Here is a 16,867-nt window from a genome sequence, read left to right on the forward strand (position 1 = left end):
GGGCGGCGGCGACCCACACGCGCCGCGGCTGGACATGCCCCTCGAGCGCCTGATGCGAGAGACTGCAGACTGGTGCACAGCGACACCAGCGATTGGCTGCCGCCCTCGGCCTCGAGCGCCGTCTCAAGGGCCGGGCAGACCAGGACGGTGAGCGAGAGGAGGAAGGCCTGCGGGGGTTGGGGTTGGTGTGTGGGGGGGGGGGGGGGTGAGGGGAGGATGAGGGTGAGGTGAGGGTGAGGGGGTGGTGAGGGGAGGGGAGGGGAAGGGGGAAGGTGGGGGAGGGGAGGGGAGGGGAGCGGAGCGGAGGGGAGGGGAGGGGAGGGGGACGGCAGCGAGAGAGCAGGAGGCCTGCACGCCCGCCGGCGACGTCTCCAGCGCCGCCGCCTGCGCGACACGTGCCGGGCTGGTGAAGCCTCTGGGGGGGAAGCCTCTGAGATTGGCCGAGATTGGCCGAGATTGGCCGAGATTGGCCGAGAGTGGAGGAGCCGTCGGCGCCGAGAGGAGCCGAGAGGAGCCGAGAGGAGCCGAGAGGAGCCGAGAGGCGCCTGCACCACGTACCCCAGCGCCATCCACACGCCGACCTCGACTCCGCTCGCTACGAGCGGCAGGCTCAGCAGCCGCGGCCGCCGCTTCGCCGCGAGCAGCAGCGCCGGGGCGAGGACGGAGCCGCAAAGCGCGAAGCGGAGGAGTGCGCCTGGAGGAGGCAGCGAGGGTGGGGTGGTGAGGGTGGGGTGGTGAGAGTGGGGTGGTGAGGATGTGGTGAGGATGTGGTGAGGATGCAGTGAGGATGGTGGTAGCGAGGGATGGCGCAGTGAGTAGTCAGGACGGGGCAGGCGGGCTGGCGTCCACCGAGCGACGGCGCTCCCACCCACTCGTCGAGCAGCTTGACCGACGCGTAGTTGGAGCCGTAGACAAGTGCGACGCAGCCCAGCAGCAGCCTCGCCGCGCCGACGCCGAGGGAGACGGTCTCTTCGGAGAGGACGATCGCTAGCTTCTCACCTCGCAGCGCCGCCTCGGACGCCGCGGCTTCCTCCTCGGCGGCCGCCCAGGAGAGCTCGGCCGCGAGGAGCGATGACGCGTCGTCACTGATGGCGAAGGTCCTCTCTAGCTGCTCCTTGACCGACGACTGCTCCCTCTCCAGCTGCTTCTTGACCGAGGACTGCCTGTCCACCTCTCGGGTCGGGACCCGGCCGTGCACAAGTGCGTCAGGAGGCGAGCGTTTCGACGCGAGCCACACTGCCGGCGAGCTTGGCCCCGCTTCCTGGTCGGCGCGCTCTTGGAGCGTGCAGGCGCACCGAGCCGGCCGATGCAGTGCTGGCAGGCGCGGAGGCGAGATTGCGGCAACCGAGAGCACAAGGAAAGGCACTAGCGTCATCACTGCCGCCATCAGCCTGCCATCAGCTGAGATGCACGAGCTTCGGCGCTGAAAAATTTTTTTTTGCCATATAGTTGTAAATTCTTTTGCGGGTATCGGCGTGTAGGAGCGGGACAAGATGACTACATCAGCCAAGCCGCGGTTGCGCGGACGACCGATTGGCCTGTACACGTTATTCTTCAAAGAAAACCACCCCAAGGGAGGGATGGGAGGACGGCACGCCGCCACCACACAGGGATTTTAAGGAGAGGAGTGTGGTGCTAGCCGTCGCCCACCCTAACCCTTGGGCGTCTGCCTCTTCCTATCTCTCTTCGCAGTCCCTCGCCGATTCTCGCTGCAACCTTCAAGGCTTCATGCCACCTCGCGGTCGTCCCACTCTCGTCGCTCTCTCTCTTGTCGCTTCTTTCCTCGAGCTGTCGCGTCGCTCTCCTCTGCCTCGTCCTGCGACGGCGCCGCCGCCTGCCGATCCCTCGCTCTCGCTGCTTCTTGCGCCTTTTTCGGCGCAACTCTGCCCTCCTCGGTCCTCCTGGCGGCATATTTTGGCCCCTCGAGTTTATCGAGCTCTCCTCGCGCAAGGACGACTCTTCTGACGCCAACTCCGATCATTTGTCGCCAAGTCATATCGTTGCTCAGGTCCACTCTCGTGTCGGACACTTGTACCTCCACCCAGTTAGGTAATAAATAAATAGAGCAGTCATCTCCAGGGAGAGATGGGCGACGCACACGAACACAGAGGGACAGTGCGCACCCCGCCCCCAGGGCGAAAAAGAAAAGAAAGAAAGAAAACAGACAGCCCCAAGGGAGGAAAAAGAAAGAAAGAAAGAAAACGGACAACCCAAGGGAGGGATAAAGAAAGAAAGAAAGAAAACACACAACCCAAGGGAGGGATGGGAGAACGGCACGCCGCCACCACACAGGGATTTTAAGGAGAGGAGGGTGTGATGCGCTAGCCGTCGCCCACCCTGGGGGGTCTGCCTCCTCGTATCTCTTTTCGCAGTCTCTCGCCGCTTCTCGCTGCAACCTTCATGCCACCTCGCAAGGGAGGGATGGGATCAGTTAGGTCCGCGGTTAAAATTCTTTTGTCGCTGCGGTTCCATGTGCGGCGCGGCGTGTCGCCGCCTCATTCGCTCGCTCTCCGACCCTCCGCCTCGCGTCGCACAGGTCGCAGGACGAGTACGTCGCGCCGCCTGAGGTCGTCGCGGCGATCGAGGCCGGCGACGCGGAGCAGGTGAAGGCGCTCTTGACGCCGGCGCCCGAGGGGCTGTCCAAGTCGGTGCTGAAGAAGCTGGTGAAGCAGGCAGAGATCAACAAGAAGAAGCTCGACCAGGGCAAGGCCGTCGTCGCACCGCAGGCCCCGGCGGCCGCCAAGCCCGCGCCGTCACCGCCGCCCGCTGCCGCCACGCCGCCAGCAGCTGCCGCGGGCGGTGGCAGCGCTGACGACGAGAGTAGTCTCGTGGCCGCGCTGCTGGCGCAAATTGAGACGCTCGGCCTGCCGGCCGACGCCATGGCGACCCTGCAGCAGCAGCGCACCGCTCTCGCCGACGCCATCGCGCCGCACGTCAATGCGATGCGCAACAGGCACTACGTGCAAGGCTTCAACGCCCGAGGATGAGAGAGTTGAGAGAGATGCTGAGGCAAGAGGCGAGACGGACAGAGAGTGAGAGTTTAGGCGAGGTTTCTTCAAACATAAATTATGGTCGACCCCGGCGCCGAACGAATCCCGAGCGAGTCGCGTGCGAGAGCTGAGCGCCGGGCGTGCGTGAGCGCGCCGCGCGGGTGAGGCTGAGGGGACCCGCGGGAGCGGAGAGAAAAAGAGTGTGCAGCCCTGCAGCTAGAGCCCGCGTAGCCGTCGTGAGGTGGGCAGAGGCTCGTCTGGAAGCACAGCCCTGAGCTCCACTCTCCGCCGACTCTCAGCTCGGCGGGAGCTGGACCGGCTCGGCGCACGCGAGCTCGACCTCCGCCTCGTCCACCGAGTCGGGCTCGAGGAGGAAGCGCGTCAGCCGCTCGCGCCGCACCGGCTCCATCAGCTCCTCGATGCGGGCCTCGACGCGCGCGCAATACTCGGCGGCGGACTCGGCGGCGTCCGCCTTCGGATTGTCGTGGCAGCCTTAGCTCTCCCTCAACGCATTCTTTTGTGATTCGGGCTCGGCGCTGCCTTTGAGAGCGTCTGCGCGAACCGAACGTTCGCGAGGCCCTCCGGCGACTCCTGCGGGAGATGCGAGCGGCGTGTCGTGGACATGTCTGGGAGAGGTCCGCTCGCGAAGCCCTCCGGCGGCTCCTCCGACTCGTGTGCGCGACAGCTCTCCAGGATGGCCTCGCCTGCAGAGGGGGAAGAGGTGTCTTCGACGCGGATCCCTCCTAAGGGAATGTGCAGGGGGGCGAGCGGTGTCTTCGAGGTGTCTGGGAAGTGAAGGGGGCAAGAGGTGCCCTCGACGCGGGTGGTCCCTCCAAAGGGAAGTGTCTGGGAAATGTCTTGGGGGAGAGAGCTAGCCTCGAGGAGGGCGATCGCCGAAGCGAGTGAGCTGTCTCTCCGCTGTCTCTCCGCTGGATCTCCGCTGTCTCTCGGCTGGATCTCGGCTAGATCTCGGCTGGGTCTCGCCGAAACGCGTGAGCATCCCCTCCCCCATCTCAACCACAACCACCGCTCGGCTGCGCTCGAAACGCGACGTCGGCGCCTTGCCCACACAACAAGGAGTCACTCCTTGAGCATGAGTAACCTCTCATGCGCACACAACAGTGAAGCACTAAGTCATCACTTCTCACGCGCGACGGCGGCGCCTTCTCACGCGCGGAGCAGACGCGCAGCAGCGAGCGGACGGCGCCTAGTCTCGCGTCCTCTAAAGGCTGCGTCGCGGGCCTCGCGAGCAACAACCGCAGCAGCGCGCGGGGCGGCGCTTATGTAGTCGACGGGGGCGGTGAGGTGCTTGGCCCAGTAGGCGGGGTCCGCCGCCTCCTCCTCGCTCACCACGTCGCCCGTCACCGACGAGACCCACGGGCAGCTCGGCCGGCGCGGCCTGCAGCGACTCGTGTCACGAGTCAGGCCGACCTTGTGCGGGTGGGACGCCTCGCGGGGCACAGCTCGGGTAATCTCGGGTAATCTCGGGTAATCTCGGGTAATCTCCTCACGGGGCACAGCTCGGCCAAACGCGGCCTGTGCCGCCGGTAGAGCTCCGCCGCCCGGGCCGCGAGTGCCGGCGCGAGCTGCGCCATCGCAGGGGAGTGGTCGGCGTGCGTCGCCGCGACGCGAGTCACCTTTAGTGGAAAAGAGGCAACCATGCAGAAGGAGGACCAGTCAGAGTGGGGCGTGTGTCGCCGCAGCGCGACTCACCTTGGTGCCCGGAGGCAGCCGCTTCACCGCCGCGGAGATGGCGGCCCACTCGCCGGAGATCACGACCTAACAGCCGGCAGGGGCGGGCCGCATGAGCAGGAAGGCGTGTAGCCGGCGGCCGTACTCGCCACCACAACCGACCGACGTAGGCCCGTTCAAGCAAGCGACGGCCGCCCGCCCCGCCACGCCGGCCTCGTGTACAGCGCGCCTCGCCGCCTCTGGAGACGCGCGCACAGACATCATCGCACCTCGCGACGGGCTCTCCGCCATCAGCCGGCCGCGCCTACGATCGCACCATTGTTGTCTCAATGTCGTGCAGAGGGCTGTGCGAGCCTGGCGATCAGCCGGCCGCGCCTACGATCGCACCATTGTTGTCTCAATGTCGTGCAGAGGGCTGTGCGAGCCTGGCGATCAGCCGGCCGCGCCTACGATCGCACCATTGGTGTCTCAATGTCGTGCAGAGGGCTGTGCGAGCCTGGCGATCAGCCGGCCGCGCCTACGATCGCACCATTGGTGTCTCAATGTCGTGCAGAGGGCTGTGCGAGCCTGGCGATCAGCCGGCCGCGCCTACGATCGCACCATTGGTGTCTCAATGTCGTGCAGAGGGCTGTGCGAGCCTGGCGATCAGCCGGCCGCGCTCGCACACGAGAGCGGCCGCCGTGGCGCAGTCCAGCGCGCCCGAGAAGACGGCGGCGACGTACTCGCCGAGCGAGTGGCCTGAGCACAGTGTGGCTACCCGTCTCCGTCTCCTTCTCCTTCTTATTGTCATCACTCCCCCCGAGCGAGTGGCCTGAACACAAGCTCGTCTGGTGGAGGGACAGCTGTCTCTTCTGCTGCGCGACGGACGCTCCGAACGGCGTGGCCGACGACGGCGCACGGCGTGCAATACTTAGCGCCGGGCTCGCAGGCGGCCCAGAGCCGCCCCAGCGCGTACCTACGGGGGACGTGTCGTGGACGTGCCGTGGGCGTGCCGCGGCCCGGCAGGCGGCCCGACGCAGCAGAGGCCGCACTCGAGCGCAAAGAGGGAGAGGAGGGCGTACCTACGTGCATGCACACGTCCGTGCCACGTCCGTGTCCTGCTCGCGGGCGGGAGAGGGGGAGGAGGAGGCGCACTGCGGCTGCTGGATGGCCTACAGAGACAAGACATCGGAGTCAAGACAGGACACGACACCGGTGGAAGAGCGCCGCGGCTGCTCGATGACCTCGGCGTACATCGGCTCGTCGATCTCGGCCGGGTAAAGCACCTGCAGCAGCGGCTGCGGCAGCAGCGGCTCGGTGCAGCCGCTCACCTCGTCGATCGCGGCGCGAAAGACGGGATGCGCCTGCGGGCACGTGTCAGGGACCCCGTGTCATGGACGTGTCAGGGACATGCTTTGGGAGAGGGGAGGGAGAGCGTGTCGCGCCTCGTACAGCGGGCGCCCAATGTTGATGCGCTGCCAGCCGAGCGGAGGGAAGGCGAAGACGACGCCGACCGACTCGACGGGGCCGTGCCGTGCCAGCTTCTCCTCGTCGCTCTCCTCCTTGAGCGGGTGGTACTTTCCGTCCTTTGGGCTGACGGTGAGGTAGACTGGGTATTGCGTGCCGTTGGCAAAGACCACGTGCTCCGCGTCGTGCGGTTCCGTCCCGTCGGGTCGCCAGACGCCGTCCGTCCAGAGGTGCCGCGTCCCGCCGAACGTATCCGCCTCGCTCTCCACAATCATCGCTGGAAGCTTTCCAGATTCCTCGGCGTCGTCCGACGGCGAGTCGGGCGGCGAGTCGGACGGCGCGCTCCGCGCAGGCTGAAGGAAGACCGGCGGCCGAGCGCCCTCTTCGTAAGTGCCGTCGGTGACGTCGGCGAGCACCTCGATGGGGGCCACGGGCGGCATCGAACCGGGCGTTGGGTAGGTCCTACAGGGCACTTGATGCCAGAGCTTCCCAGCCCCGGATACTGTCCCGTTTTGCTGTTCACAGAGTCGTTCACAGCTAGCGACGGCCTCTGCGGCAAAGTCAAACAACCCCACCTGGCCTACCTACCTACCTACCACCGCAGCAAACCTTCGGCTCCCTCTCAGAGGCTCGCCGCGCCCGTGCGGCGCGCCGAGGCGGCGCCGAGGCCGGCGCCTTGCACCCACAACTGACCGCCCTGCGGCCCCTGCGCAGGCGTACCACAGGCGTCGCTCAAAAAGCGACGCCGGGTGTGGGCTGCTCCCTTGACCCGTCACCCGCCGCGCCCTCGACCGGCCGCCTCACCGCTCACGGAGCGCTCGGCTGCTCGCCGCCGCCGCTGCGCCGCCGCCGCGCGTCCCGCGCCGCCACGGCCCACGCATGCCCCTTGCCCTGACGCGCGCGCTCTGCGGCAGAGCGCGCGTCTGTCACAGACGGAGCAGCGACCGCGCCAGCGGTCGCTGCTCCGCCCCTCCGTCGCGCGCGCCGCGCGCGCGCTGCCGCCGCCGCCGCCGCCGCCCCCTCCTCGCCGTCTTCCCAACCCCTACCCTCTGTTGCCCGCACGCGCGAGCCCTAGTCTGGCCGATTTTTTTGCGGTATCTTGATTTATCTCTCCATATCTGACCGTATCCCGCCATATCCCGCCATATCCCGCCATATCCCGCCATATCTCGCCATATCCGGCCGCAGAGCGCGACGGCAAAAAAAGAAACTTAGACGTCGCGTGCGCTCGAAAAGGGGAGAATGATATGTGCTCGACAAGCGGGGCCGTCGAAGCGCGAAGTTCGCCCGTCGCGTCCGATTTGCGGTTTCACGCTTCCCGGACGTTGTCGTGAACACATCGTGGGGGCTCCGTATCTCATCATATCCGCGTGTATCTCCCGGTATCCCGCCATATCCCGCCATGTCCCGCCATATCCCGCCATATCCCGCCATATCCCGCCGCGCGGATACCGCGAAAAAAATCGGCCAGACTAGGGATCGCGCGCGCCGCGCGCTGCGCGCCCCCGCCCCCGCCCCCGCTCCCAAGCGCCCCTTCCCCGGTAGGTGTGCGTAGAAAGTGGAACCAATCGAGAGGTGCAGGTGGCAGAAGGAGAAGCCGCCGTGTGTATGACACATATTGCGGCACGTGAGTGAGACAGACGGCCCCGCCGCGCGCGCGCGCAAGCGCAACAGGCGTTTTTTATGCAAACAGCAAACGGGACGGCCTGCGCAGCCTCTAACTATTTGTGACTTTGGTTGTGCAGGGCAACGCCTCCTTCTCTCAGCATCGGCTGGCATGTCATCGCCAGCGTGTACACGTGTACACTACGTAATACCCCGGCTCCATCGTACGACTGTAGCCGCTACTGCTGCTGCCGACCGCTGTAGCCTGCACCACTCGCGTATCTGCGACATGGTGAGCAGGCCGCGAACCCCCGCGCTGCTGGGCAAACCGCCAAGCCGGGCGCGCGTTGCGCGCCAACAGTGTGCCGTCTCACTCACAGTCACAGCTCCAGCTTCCGGCCTCCGCCTCGGTAGCCGATGACCGACACAACGGCGTTGATGTCCATCGCGTCGTCGAGCGCCTTCCACCCGCTGCTCGTCACGGAGGGACTCTGAATCTCGAGCTTCTCGAGGACTCGGTTCGTTTGCAGCGCCTCCGCCAGCGCCACCGCGCCCGCGTCCCCCACCGCGTTGTTGCCGAGGTCGAGGAGCGCGAGCGCCGGGTGGTGCGTGAGCGAGCGCGCGAGCGCGACGGCGCCGCTCTCGCCGATGGAGGCGGAACGCAGCTGCAGACCTGTCAGCACCGCACTGCTCGAGAGCAGTTGCGCAAGGCTCGCCGCGCCCTCGTCTCCGATTTTCGTTCCGCGCACGTCCAGGTCCGTGAGCGCCGGATGCGAGGCGATGGCGCCAACCACCGCCGCCCCAAGCGGGTTCTCTCGGTAGCGCAGCGAGTACAGATTGCGGTTGTGCTTGAGGGCCTCGGCCAGGGCTAGCGCGTCCGCCTCGTCGAATCCGTTGTCACGAAGCGACAGAAACCGGAGGTTGCTCTCAGAGCCGACGAGCGCCACGATTTTGTACACCTCTGGTTTGCTGAGCTTGTCGAAGTCAAGAACAATAGTCTTGCAGTCTTTTAGCGAACCTGCCATATCGCGCTTTTTGCACTTGGATCTCTGCCCGGCGGCGTTCCCGGCCGCCGCGAAGAGGGCGACGCAAAGCAGGCGCGGAACGAGAGGCGCCATTTGTTGCTACTTGAGGGGCGACGGAGCTCCGTCGCCACAGGCCGAGCACAGGCCACAGGGCACCTTTCAGGCAACGGGAAGAAACAGAGCGAGACAAAAAGAATTTTTGTACCGCTAAAGCCGCGGTCGGAACAGGGCGAGTGCGAGCGTGGAGCAAGGTCTTCAATCGACTTCCAGAACAGCAATGCCATGGAAGCACCGCGCCGTCCCCATCGGCGCCACCGCCTCCCAGGCATCCAACGCCGGGTCGTAACGCTCCACCAGGCGGAAGCAGCCGGCATCGTCGTCCTCGTCCTCGTCCACCTCCTCCTTCTCACCGCCAACAGCGAACAGCTTGCCGTCGAGTACCGCCATGCTGACAGAGCACCGCGCACTCGCCATCGGCGCCACTGCCACCCACGCGTTCGCTGCTGGATCGTACCGCTCGACCGAGCTGAGGTAGTCTGCTCCTTCCGAGTACCCGCCAGCAGCGTACAGCTTGCCGTCGAGCACCGCGACAGCATGAATGCATCGTGCCGTCGTCAACGGCGCCACCGCCTCCCACGCGTTCGTCGCAGGGTCGTACCGCTCCACCGAGCTGGTGGCGCCGCCACCGCCGTTGCTGTACCCGCCCACGGCATACAAACTGCCGTCCAGCACCGCCACGCCGCAGTTGTCTCGCTCCGACGCCATCGGCGCCACAGCCTCCCACACATCCACCGCCGGGTCGTACCGCTCGACCGAGCTGAGAGAGACGCCGACGCTTTGCCCGCCCACCGCGTACAGCTTGCCACCGAGCACCCCTACGCCGTGACCCTGCCGCGCCGTCGCCAATGGCGCCACAGCCTCCCACGCTTTCGTAGCCAAGTCGTACCGCTCCACCGAGCTGGAAGATCTGCGGTCGACCCCATCGCCGCCCACGTGGTACAATTTGCCATCGAGCATCGCCGAGCCGACAAATTTTCGTGCCGTCGGCATCGGCGCAACAGCCTCCACCTCCCACCCGTTCGCGGCCGGGTCGTACCGCTCCATCGAGTTGACAATCTCTTCGCCACCATTGTTGCCGCCATTGTTAACGCCGCCAAACACGAGCAAGCGACGCAGCCTCTCGCGCCTCGCAAGCGTCTCCTTCCAGCCGCGGCGCCACGCGCGGCACGTCCCCTTGGCGGCGTGCTCCTTGGTCGGCAGCTGGGCGAGGATGTGCGGGGCGAGGTCCGGCGAGAGGAGGACCTCGGAGAGCACCCACTCGGGCTGATCCACGAGCCGTGCGGCGTGCTCCTCCGCCACGCGCAGCGCGGCGTCGCTCGCGCCCGCCTGCGCCTCGATGATGGCGCACAGCTGTTCTGGCGAGAGGCCCGCGACCCGGGCGCCCATGCGGTGCGCGGCCATATACGCACACGTATGTGTGTTTTACAAAGAGACGTTTGAAGCAAAAAGAAAAACCCCTGACGCAGTACACTACTCGTAACACGGCCGGGCAAATCCCCGTTGTGGGATCCAGGCGCAGAGAATTTTACAAGCCACGACGACGGGCGCGTCCCGGGCGGCGTGGGCTGCATGGGGGCACGGTGAAGTCGATCGATGGAGGCTGCTTCCACCCCTCATCGTGCGCGCGTCGCTGTGCTCTTCGGCTCGGAGCTGCGCGACCTCCACAAATTTGCCTCGCAGAAGTTCGTCTCGCCCCACGGCAAGCCGCTGTTCGCCGGCGTTCCGCACTTTGACATGTTCATCTCCTCCGACAACGCGTCGCTCAGATGCCTGCAGACACAGCGCGCCGCGGCCTGCTTGCGCTCGCCGGACGCCGCCAGCTCGTGTGGTGGCGCGCGGCTGCGATGGCGCGAACAAACACCCGATCCGCAGCTAGGCCTGGAGGGACTCCTCGGCTCCGGTCTGGCCGAGCACCGCAAGCAGTTGATCCAGTTCTGGCGGCTGCTGCAGGCGTATCGGGCAATGGAGGAGCACGAACGGCACCGCGCTCTGCGGTACGCACAGGTCGTCAAGCTTCGCACCGACCTGCATCTGCCGGTCGCCATCGATCTCCTGCCAGCTTGGGAGCCGGCCGTCGCCTCCAACCGAGCCTTCTTCATGCGCTCGGATTGGATCTTCTGGGGCAGTCGTGACATCGCCGCCCGGGTGATAGAAGGGTTCTTCGAGACGGCGCGGCTGCTCACGACCACTGGCGACCAGCGCTACTGGCCTCTCGACTACAGGTCGATGCTCGAGGCCGGCTCCGACGCGTGGGACGCCGGCAAATGGTCTTGGCTCCGCTACCCGCGCCATCAGCCGGGAGTGCGACCGTTCGGGCTGACGCGGACGATCCTCTCCGACCGGCGGCAGTTCTTTGGCCACCTGCGCCGTCACGTCGATGCGCTGGAGCGGTGGGACCGCGGCTGCGCGCTCAACGCGACCGACGCCGAGTACGAGCGCAACGGGTGCCGCCACCTGGTGACACGCAAGCCCGAGTGGTTCCCGCGTGGCAAGTACCCGGAGCCGGAGAAGAGCTTCCTGTACCACGTGCTCTCGCAGCGGCTCATCCCCCGCAGCGCGCTCGACGTGCTCAACCACCGCCTCAACGCCTCCCACCTGCACGTGATCTCTCCTTTTGGTCCGCTGGGGCTGCTCCCGTCCACGAGGTCAAAGTCAGGCTCCTGCCCCGGGTCGGGCGAGAGCACTAGCCAACCCATGGGCGCGAGCTGATCTCGCTCCGACGGCCGAAGGATGGGCCTAAAATCATCATCCATCCGTGAAAGCCCCACATGCCACAAGCGGTCTCGGCTCTCGCCACAGCGAGAGAGCAGAAGGTGAGCAGTCAGGCGCGCTGCTGCGGGCACCGGATGCCATGCGCGAGCAATCGTATCCGCCCGAGGTGCACGCGTTGCTGCTCGGCAAGGCGCTGGAAGCACCGTCGCCCGACGCTGAAGGCCTGCAAGAATTTGAGAAGCGGCCTCCCGCGCTCGGCTTTACAGCATCGGACCTAATGGTTCTCGAGTGCTACGCTGCCAGTGATGCAATCACCGATGTCGAGCGTCGTCACGTCTTCCGAATTCTGCGTGCACAGATGCTTCGACAGCTCATATCGTGTCGGGGTTGCGGCAGCGTCCGTGAGCTAGTAGCAGTGCTTCGCGATGAGCTAAAGGCCGGTACCCCTGCCACAGTTCCGCGGTGGTACAGCTTCTCCACCACCACAATGGGCCCTCGCCGACTCGGCTACAAGAAATGCAGTAGCCGTGGCTGTTTGAATACGGAAGACCTGCAGCACAAGTTCTTGAGTTGCGCTGCTTGCAAAGTGCCGTACTACTGCAGCCCAGTCTGCCAGCGGCGAGACTGGAAGGCACGGCACAAACACGTATGTGCATCAGGGAGAGATCAGCGCGAGTATATGCAGAACGCGGGGGCACTGCTCCAAAGGCTCTCTGACATGAGCCTGACTGGGCAGGACGCCGTTTTCGGTCCAGGTGGAGCTATGATGGCCGTTTCTTCAGGCGACCGCTCGAATATTGCTGCTTCTTCATGCCAGGCCGCAGTCACAGCTGCAGACACAAACCCAGCGGTGATAGCGCGGCGCGCCTTTCTCAGGGCCGAGAAACAAAGGGCCAAAGTTGCCAACCCGCCGGAGCCAACTCCCCCCTCGCCGCCATCGGGAGACCCGCTCATTGATGCCGTGGTGCGCGTGCGCCAAAACTCGCAAAAGGAGCTCACAGCGGCGCAGCTGCACAGCCACCTCGTGCTAGAAATGGAGTGGCAAGACGTGTCCCTAGCAGCAGTGAAGAAGGCCAGTTCCAAGGCAGCCAAGCTGGCCGCTCGACCTCGGTGAACCCCATGGCCTCCTGCATGCTATGCCATGGCTCCGTCGAGTCCTTGTCCCCGTCATCCGGCGAGCTCTTCTTCTGTTCTTCAGTCGGGCGGCGCTTCGAGTTTCTTTTTCTAGGGAAGTGCACTTTTCCGTATAAGGTGGTAGCTGGTAGTCCGGGTTCTGTGAAGAGGGTCGCTCGTCGAATGCGAGCCAGTTCGCTCGCGACGCCGACGCCGCCGCCGCCGCCGGAACGACCGCGTCGGCCGGTCGAGCGGCCGCCAGAAAAAGAATTACAAAACCAATCACTCCTCGTCTGGAAACAGTCACGTACGCCTTTCGCTTTTGGGGCGGCCATTCCCTCAAGAAACCCCGTCCCTTCGCGCCCCGCCATCTTCGCTGCAGATCCGCCCTGCAGCGCACCGCACCGACCCCCCCGTGTGCTGCTAAAGCCGCCGTGCCGCCTAGCTGATGCGCCCGTCCTGCCGCAGCCGCCCGTGCTGCCGCAGCATGGTCGCCACAGCGCCGTGGCCGTCGTGCGGCGCCACGCCGCCATGGATCGGCTCGCCCGCGCCGGCCGCCGCCCTTGCGCCGCCCGCCGCCGCGTCGCTCGCCTCGTGCCATGGCGTGCGGCCCCACCTGTCGGTGGCCGCGGGGTTGGCGCCCGCCGACAGCAGCGTCGCCTAAGCTCGAGTCGTCTCGGTCATCTCGCGTCACCTCAGCTTGGCGCCCGCCGGCAGCAGCGCGTTCGCCGTCGCGCGCACGTCGCCGTCCACGGCTGCAACGTGCAGCGGCGTGGTGCCTGAGAGTGCAACGACATGACGCGAGATGGCGCGAGATGACACGAGATGACGCGAGATACTCCGAGGGTACGGTGCCGGAGTGGTCAGCAGCGGAGACGTCGGCGCGCGCGGCCACGTAGCACTCGAGCCCCGCGTAGTCGCGCGCCTTGATCAGAGCGCATGCCGACATCTCGCCGAGAACTGGCGGAGGTGTCGCAGAGAGAGACCACACAGCAACACGTCGGCTGCACCTCGCGCGATCTTCCCTGATCTCGGCTACACCTCGCGCGATCTCCCGTGATCTCGGCTTCACCTCGCGCGATCTCCCGTGATCTCGGCTGCATCTCGCCTTGACGAGGGCGCACAGAATACCGGCCAGCCTCAGCGGGCGGAGCCCCAGCCGCGCGCCCGCGGCGACGAGGAGGGCGACGGCCCGCCGGTGGCGGAACTTGCACGCGTCGGCGAGCGGCGTGTTGTCGTGCCTATACTCGTCGGCAGCTCGCTGGTGAGAGAAGACGGCTCGCCCGAGCACGCGTGTCGGCGAGGGGCGAGTCGGCGGTGCCTACCCTCGGCCAACCCGCCCCTGTGCGTCGCCGTTACTTCATTCATCAGTGGCACCCGCCGCGCGTCGTCGTGCCGGTCGAGCGCCGAGAGCGGGATGCCGTGCTCGGGCTGCAGCAGGTAGGCGACGACGGCGTCTCGCCTGCTCATTGATCAGCCACGGAGGGCTGAACGAAGACTGCTCTCGGCTGCGGCAGCGAGGCGACGACTCTGTCTCGCACCCCTCTGAAGACGCGAGGTGCAGCGGCGTGCGGCCGTCGTAGTCGCGCGACGTGCGCAACACGGCGCCGTCCGCCACGAGGGCGAGCATCGCCTGCGGGACGTGTCTCGGACATGTCGTGGACGTGTCGCGGACGTGTCCCTCTGAAGCCATCTACCGAAGCCGAGCGTCGCCTGCATGTCGCCGTTGCCCGCCGCCGCGCACAGAAGCGTCGGCACGAGCGCCCGCCGCAGCGCCGGCAGCCCAGAGTAGTCTGCAAGTCCACCTATTCCCAGATGTCTGTCTACGTGCTCACGCCGCACCATGCCGCAGCGCCAGCAGCCCGGAGCAGTCTGCGAGCGCACCGTCAAGGCTGTGCGGCGCACTCGCCTGCGGCAAGAGAGCCGCACAGCTCACGTACTCCCGCCCGCTCACGCTCCTCTGCCTCAGCAGCTCGGCAGCAACTTCGGCCCAATCTCGGCGCCATCTCGGCGCCATCTCGGCTGCCATCTCGGCTAGAGCTCGCCGCTCGAGAGAGCCCGTCCCGGAGCGCCTCCTTGCCGCCCTCGGCCAGCAGGCCATCGAGCGGTGACGTCTCTTGCAGCCGCGCCTGCTCACGGCTGGAGGTGTGGGGGCGGCCTCTTGCTCACTGGTTCCGGGGTCGGCGTGACGTCTCCGCCAGCCGCGCCTCGCCCTCTGCCAGGGAGGAGGGTGGCGGCGCGGCGGCGGACGGGTCCGCCTGCGCGACGCTCTCGAGGGAGGCCGCGGAGAAGACGCGGCGGAGGAAGCCGCCGTCGCTGAGGGAGAAGCGCTGCGCCTGCCGGTTGGTCACCTCGCCACGCAGGTCCGTCCCCATCATCCTCCGCACCTTAGGATGAATGGATGAGCCAGGTTGGTTGACTCGCCACCTCGCCACGCAGGTCCGTCCCCATCATCCTCCGCACCTTAGGATGAATGGATGAGCCAGGTTGGTTGACTCGCCACCTCGCCACGCAAGTCCGTCCCCCGTCCCCCCTCCGCACCTCCTCGGGCGCGAGGCCGCACCTGGTGACCAATGAACTCGTCCTTCCACAGTCCGAGGAGGCCCGTCGCTACCTCTAGCTGGCGCACCCGAGCAGCCAGCCGAGCTTGACCAGCGCAGCCTCCGGAGTCATGTCGCCGCCCGCAACCACGCCCGCCGCGGCGAGCGACTGGCCGGTCGCATACGCGGGCTCGACCGAGCCGGCGCTGCACTGCGTCACCTGTCGGGGGAGACAGCCGAGATCTCGCCGAGAGATCGCCGAGGTGTAGCCGGCGTTGCACTGCGTCACGTTGACGATGACCAGGCCGCGGCTGCTCGCCTAGCGAAGGAACGTTCCGAAAAAGGCTCCGAGAAGGCTCCGAGGAGGCTCCGATCCACGGCTGGCGAGGGTGAGTCCGCGGCCGCTCGGCTACAGCACATCGACTCATCTCTCGGCTGCACCTCGGCTGCACCTCGGCCGTATCTCGGCTATCTCTCGGCTATCTCTCGCCTCGCGCAGCGCGTCGAGAAAGTCGGCGTCTCGGTCGGGCGCCTAATTAGGAATAGCCGAGCTGTCGCCGAGATGTCGCCGAGATAGAGAGGAGGTCGGCGCGTCTCGGTCGGGTGCGTTGCCCGCGCCGAAGGTCTGGAGGATCGCGCCCTTGAGCGGCGGCTGCAGCGTGTTTCGCAGCGTGGTGAAGGGGCCGGGGAACACGCGGATGATGACCAGATTCGGGTCAAAGTCAGGCATCAGCCGGAAGCGACCCGGCGACGGGGGGCGCACCTACGGGGAGGTATGGGGAGGTATGGGGAGGTATGGGGAGATATGGGGAGATGTGGGGGGCGCACCAGGTCCCACCGCACAGAGCAAGAGATGCCTACTCGCTGATGTGAGCTGCTGGTGTCGCCGGCCAACTCTTGGCGGTCCCGCGGAGCAGGAGGTGCCCATCGTGGCGAGCGGGGGCAGGTTGGGCGAGCCGAAGGCCTTGAGCCCCGAGGCGTCGAGCTTGACGGCGCGGTTGCCTGATCAACGAGTGGCTCACAGTGAAGGAGGGGGGAGGAGTCATGCAGCCGAGCTTGACGGCGGCGGTGTTGCCGCGGTGCAGCGCATCCGCAAAGTAGAGCGTCACCTCGGGAGTCAGGGCTTCCTCATCGAAGGACTTCATCACTGCTCATTGGTGGTGACTCTCCAGTCGGACAGTCTCCCAGAGCGGGGGAAGTCGAAACCACGTATCTCAGCTACACCTCGGCTGCATCTCGGCTGCACCTCGGCTACACCTCGGCTGCACCTCGGCTGCACCTCGGCTACACCTCGGCTGTACCTCGGCTACACCTCGGCTACACCTCGGCTGCATCTCGGCTGCATCTCGGCTGCATCTCGGCTGTTTATCTCCGAGAGCGCCACCTCGGGTATGTCGAAGGTGCCCGCGATGAGGTTAGGGTTAGGGTTAGGGTTAGGGTTAGGGTTAGGGTTAGGGTTAGCCTCGGGTATGTCGAAGGTGCCCGCGATGAGCAGCGCGCCGAGGAAGTTGGAGATGCCTAAGAGCAAGAAGGATGTGGATGAGAATGCCAGTCCTTGAGAAACGCGCCGGGAGAGTACAGCGATGCCGTCCGAGCGCGGGCGGACGAGCGGGATCTGAGAGCCCGTCACCTGGACGAGAGTGTGGGGGGAGAGGAGCTAGGCAGGGCAGCCTGCTGCGGTGAG

General features: G+C 66.3%; 5 protein-coding genes across 5 annotated transcripts in view; 1 reads left to right on the forward strand and 4 right to left on the reverse strand.

Moving 5' to 3' along the window:
• The window catches only part of EMIHUDRAFT_455953 (hypothetical protein), a gene marked incomplete at its 5' end in the record, with an annotated part of 3,500 nt that extends 2,113 nt beyond the window's left edge, over window positions 1–1,387 (reverse strand). Inside the window, 4 exons of the mRNA XM_005785138.1 lie at window positions 87–167; window positions 355–384; window positions 552–694; window positions 850–1,387. Of these exons, the coding sequence (XP_005785195.1) occupies window positions 87–167; window positions 355–384; window positions 552–694; window positions 850–1,387 (792 nt within the window). The remainder of the gene's footprint in view (window positions 1–86; window positions 168–354; window positions 385–551; window positions 695–849) is intronic.
• Window positions 1,388–1,493: 106 nt separating this feature from the next.
• On the forward strand, window positions 1,494–2,987 carry EMIHUDRAFT_230344 (hypothetical protein; the record flags this gene model as incomplete). The annotated part of the gene is made up of 3 exons (XM_005785139.1): window positions 1,494–1,516; window positions 2,537–2,663; window positions 2,820–2,987. 3 exons carry the CDS (start codon window positions 1,494–1,496, stop codon window positions 2,985–2,987), a joined length of 318 nt encoding a protein of 105 aa, XP_005785196.1.
• A 298-nt stretch (window positions 2,988–3,285) lies between these two features.
• EMIHUDRAFT_230345 (hypothetical protein) lies at window positions 3,286–6,568 on the reverse strand (the record flags this gene model as incomplete). Its single annotated transcript, XM_005785140.1, has 13 exons — window positions 3,286–3,482; window positions 3,674–3,733; window positions 3,981–4,050; window positions 4,139–4,210; window positions 4,284–4,389; window positions 4,509–4,627; window positions 4,704–4,769; window positions 4,845–4,986; window positions 5,348–5,420; window positions 5,546–5,637; window positions 5,760–5,833; window positions 5,906–6,025; window positions 6,176–6,568. 13 exons carry the CDS (start codon window positions 6,566–6,568, stop codon window positions 3,286–3,288), a joined length of 1,584 nt encoding a protein of 527 aa, XP_005785197.1.
• A 1,545-nt stretch (window positions 6,569–8,113) lies between these two features.
• EMIHUDRAFT_112115 (hypothetical protein) lies at window positions 8,114–8,851 on the reverse strand (the record flags this gene model as incomplete). Its single annotated transcript, XM_005785141.1, has 1 exon — window positions 8,114–8,851. One exon carries the CDS (start codon window positions 8,849–8,851, stop codon window positions 8,114–8,116), a length of 738 nt encoding a protein of 245 aa, XP_005785198.1.
• A 5,002-nt stretch (window positions 8,852–13,853) lies between these two features.
• EMIHUDRAFT_455955 (hypothetical protein) overlaps window positions 13,854–16,867 on the reverse strand; it is a gene marked incomplete at both ends in the record, with an annotated part of 4,036 nt that continues 1,022 nt past the window's right edge. The window contains 10 exons of the mRNA XM_005785142.1: window positions 13,854–13,884; window positions 14,040–14,105; window positions 14,185–14,276; window positions 14,357–14,448; window positions 14,528–14,547; window positions 14,684–14,772; window positions 14,851–15,030; window positions 15,185–15,206; window positions 15,273–15,403; window positions 15,473–15,502. Of these exons, the coding sequence (XP_005785199.1) occupies window positions 13,854–13,884; window positions 14,040–14,105; window positions 14,185–14,276; window positions 14,357–14,448; window positions 14,528–14,547; window positions 14,684–14,772; window positions 14,851–15,030; window positions 15,185–15,206; window positions 15,273–15,403; window positions 15,473–15,502 (753 nt within the window). The remainder of the gene's footprint in view (window positions 13,885–14,039; window positions 14,106–14,184; window positions 14,277–14,356; window positions 14,449–14,527; window positions 14,548–14,683; window positions 14,773–14,850; window positions 15,031–15,184; window positions 15,207–15,272; window positions 15,404–15,472; window positions 15,503–16,867) is intronic.

Source organism: Emiliania huxleyi (genome assembly GCF_000372725.1).
Source record: "Emiliania huxleyi CCMP1516 chromosome Unknown EMIHUscaffold_163, whole genome shotgun sequence".
Classification (NCBI taxonomy): Eukaryota; Haptophyta; order Isochrysidales; family Noelaerhabdaceae; genus Emiliania; species Emiliania huxleyi.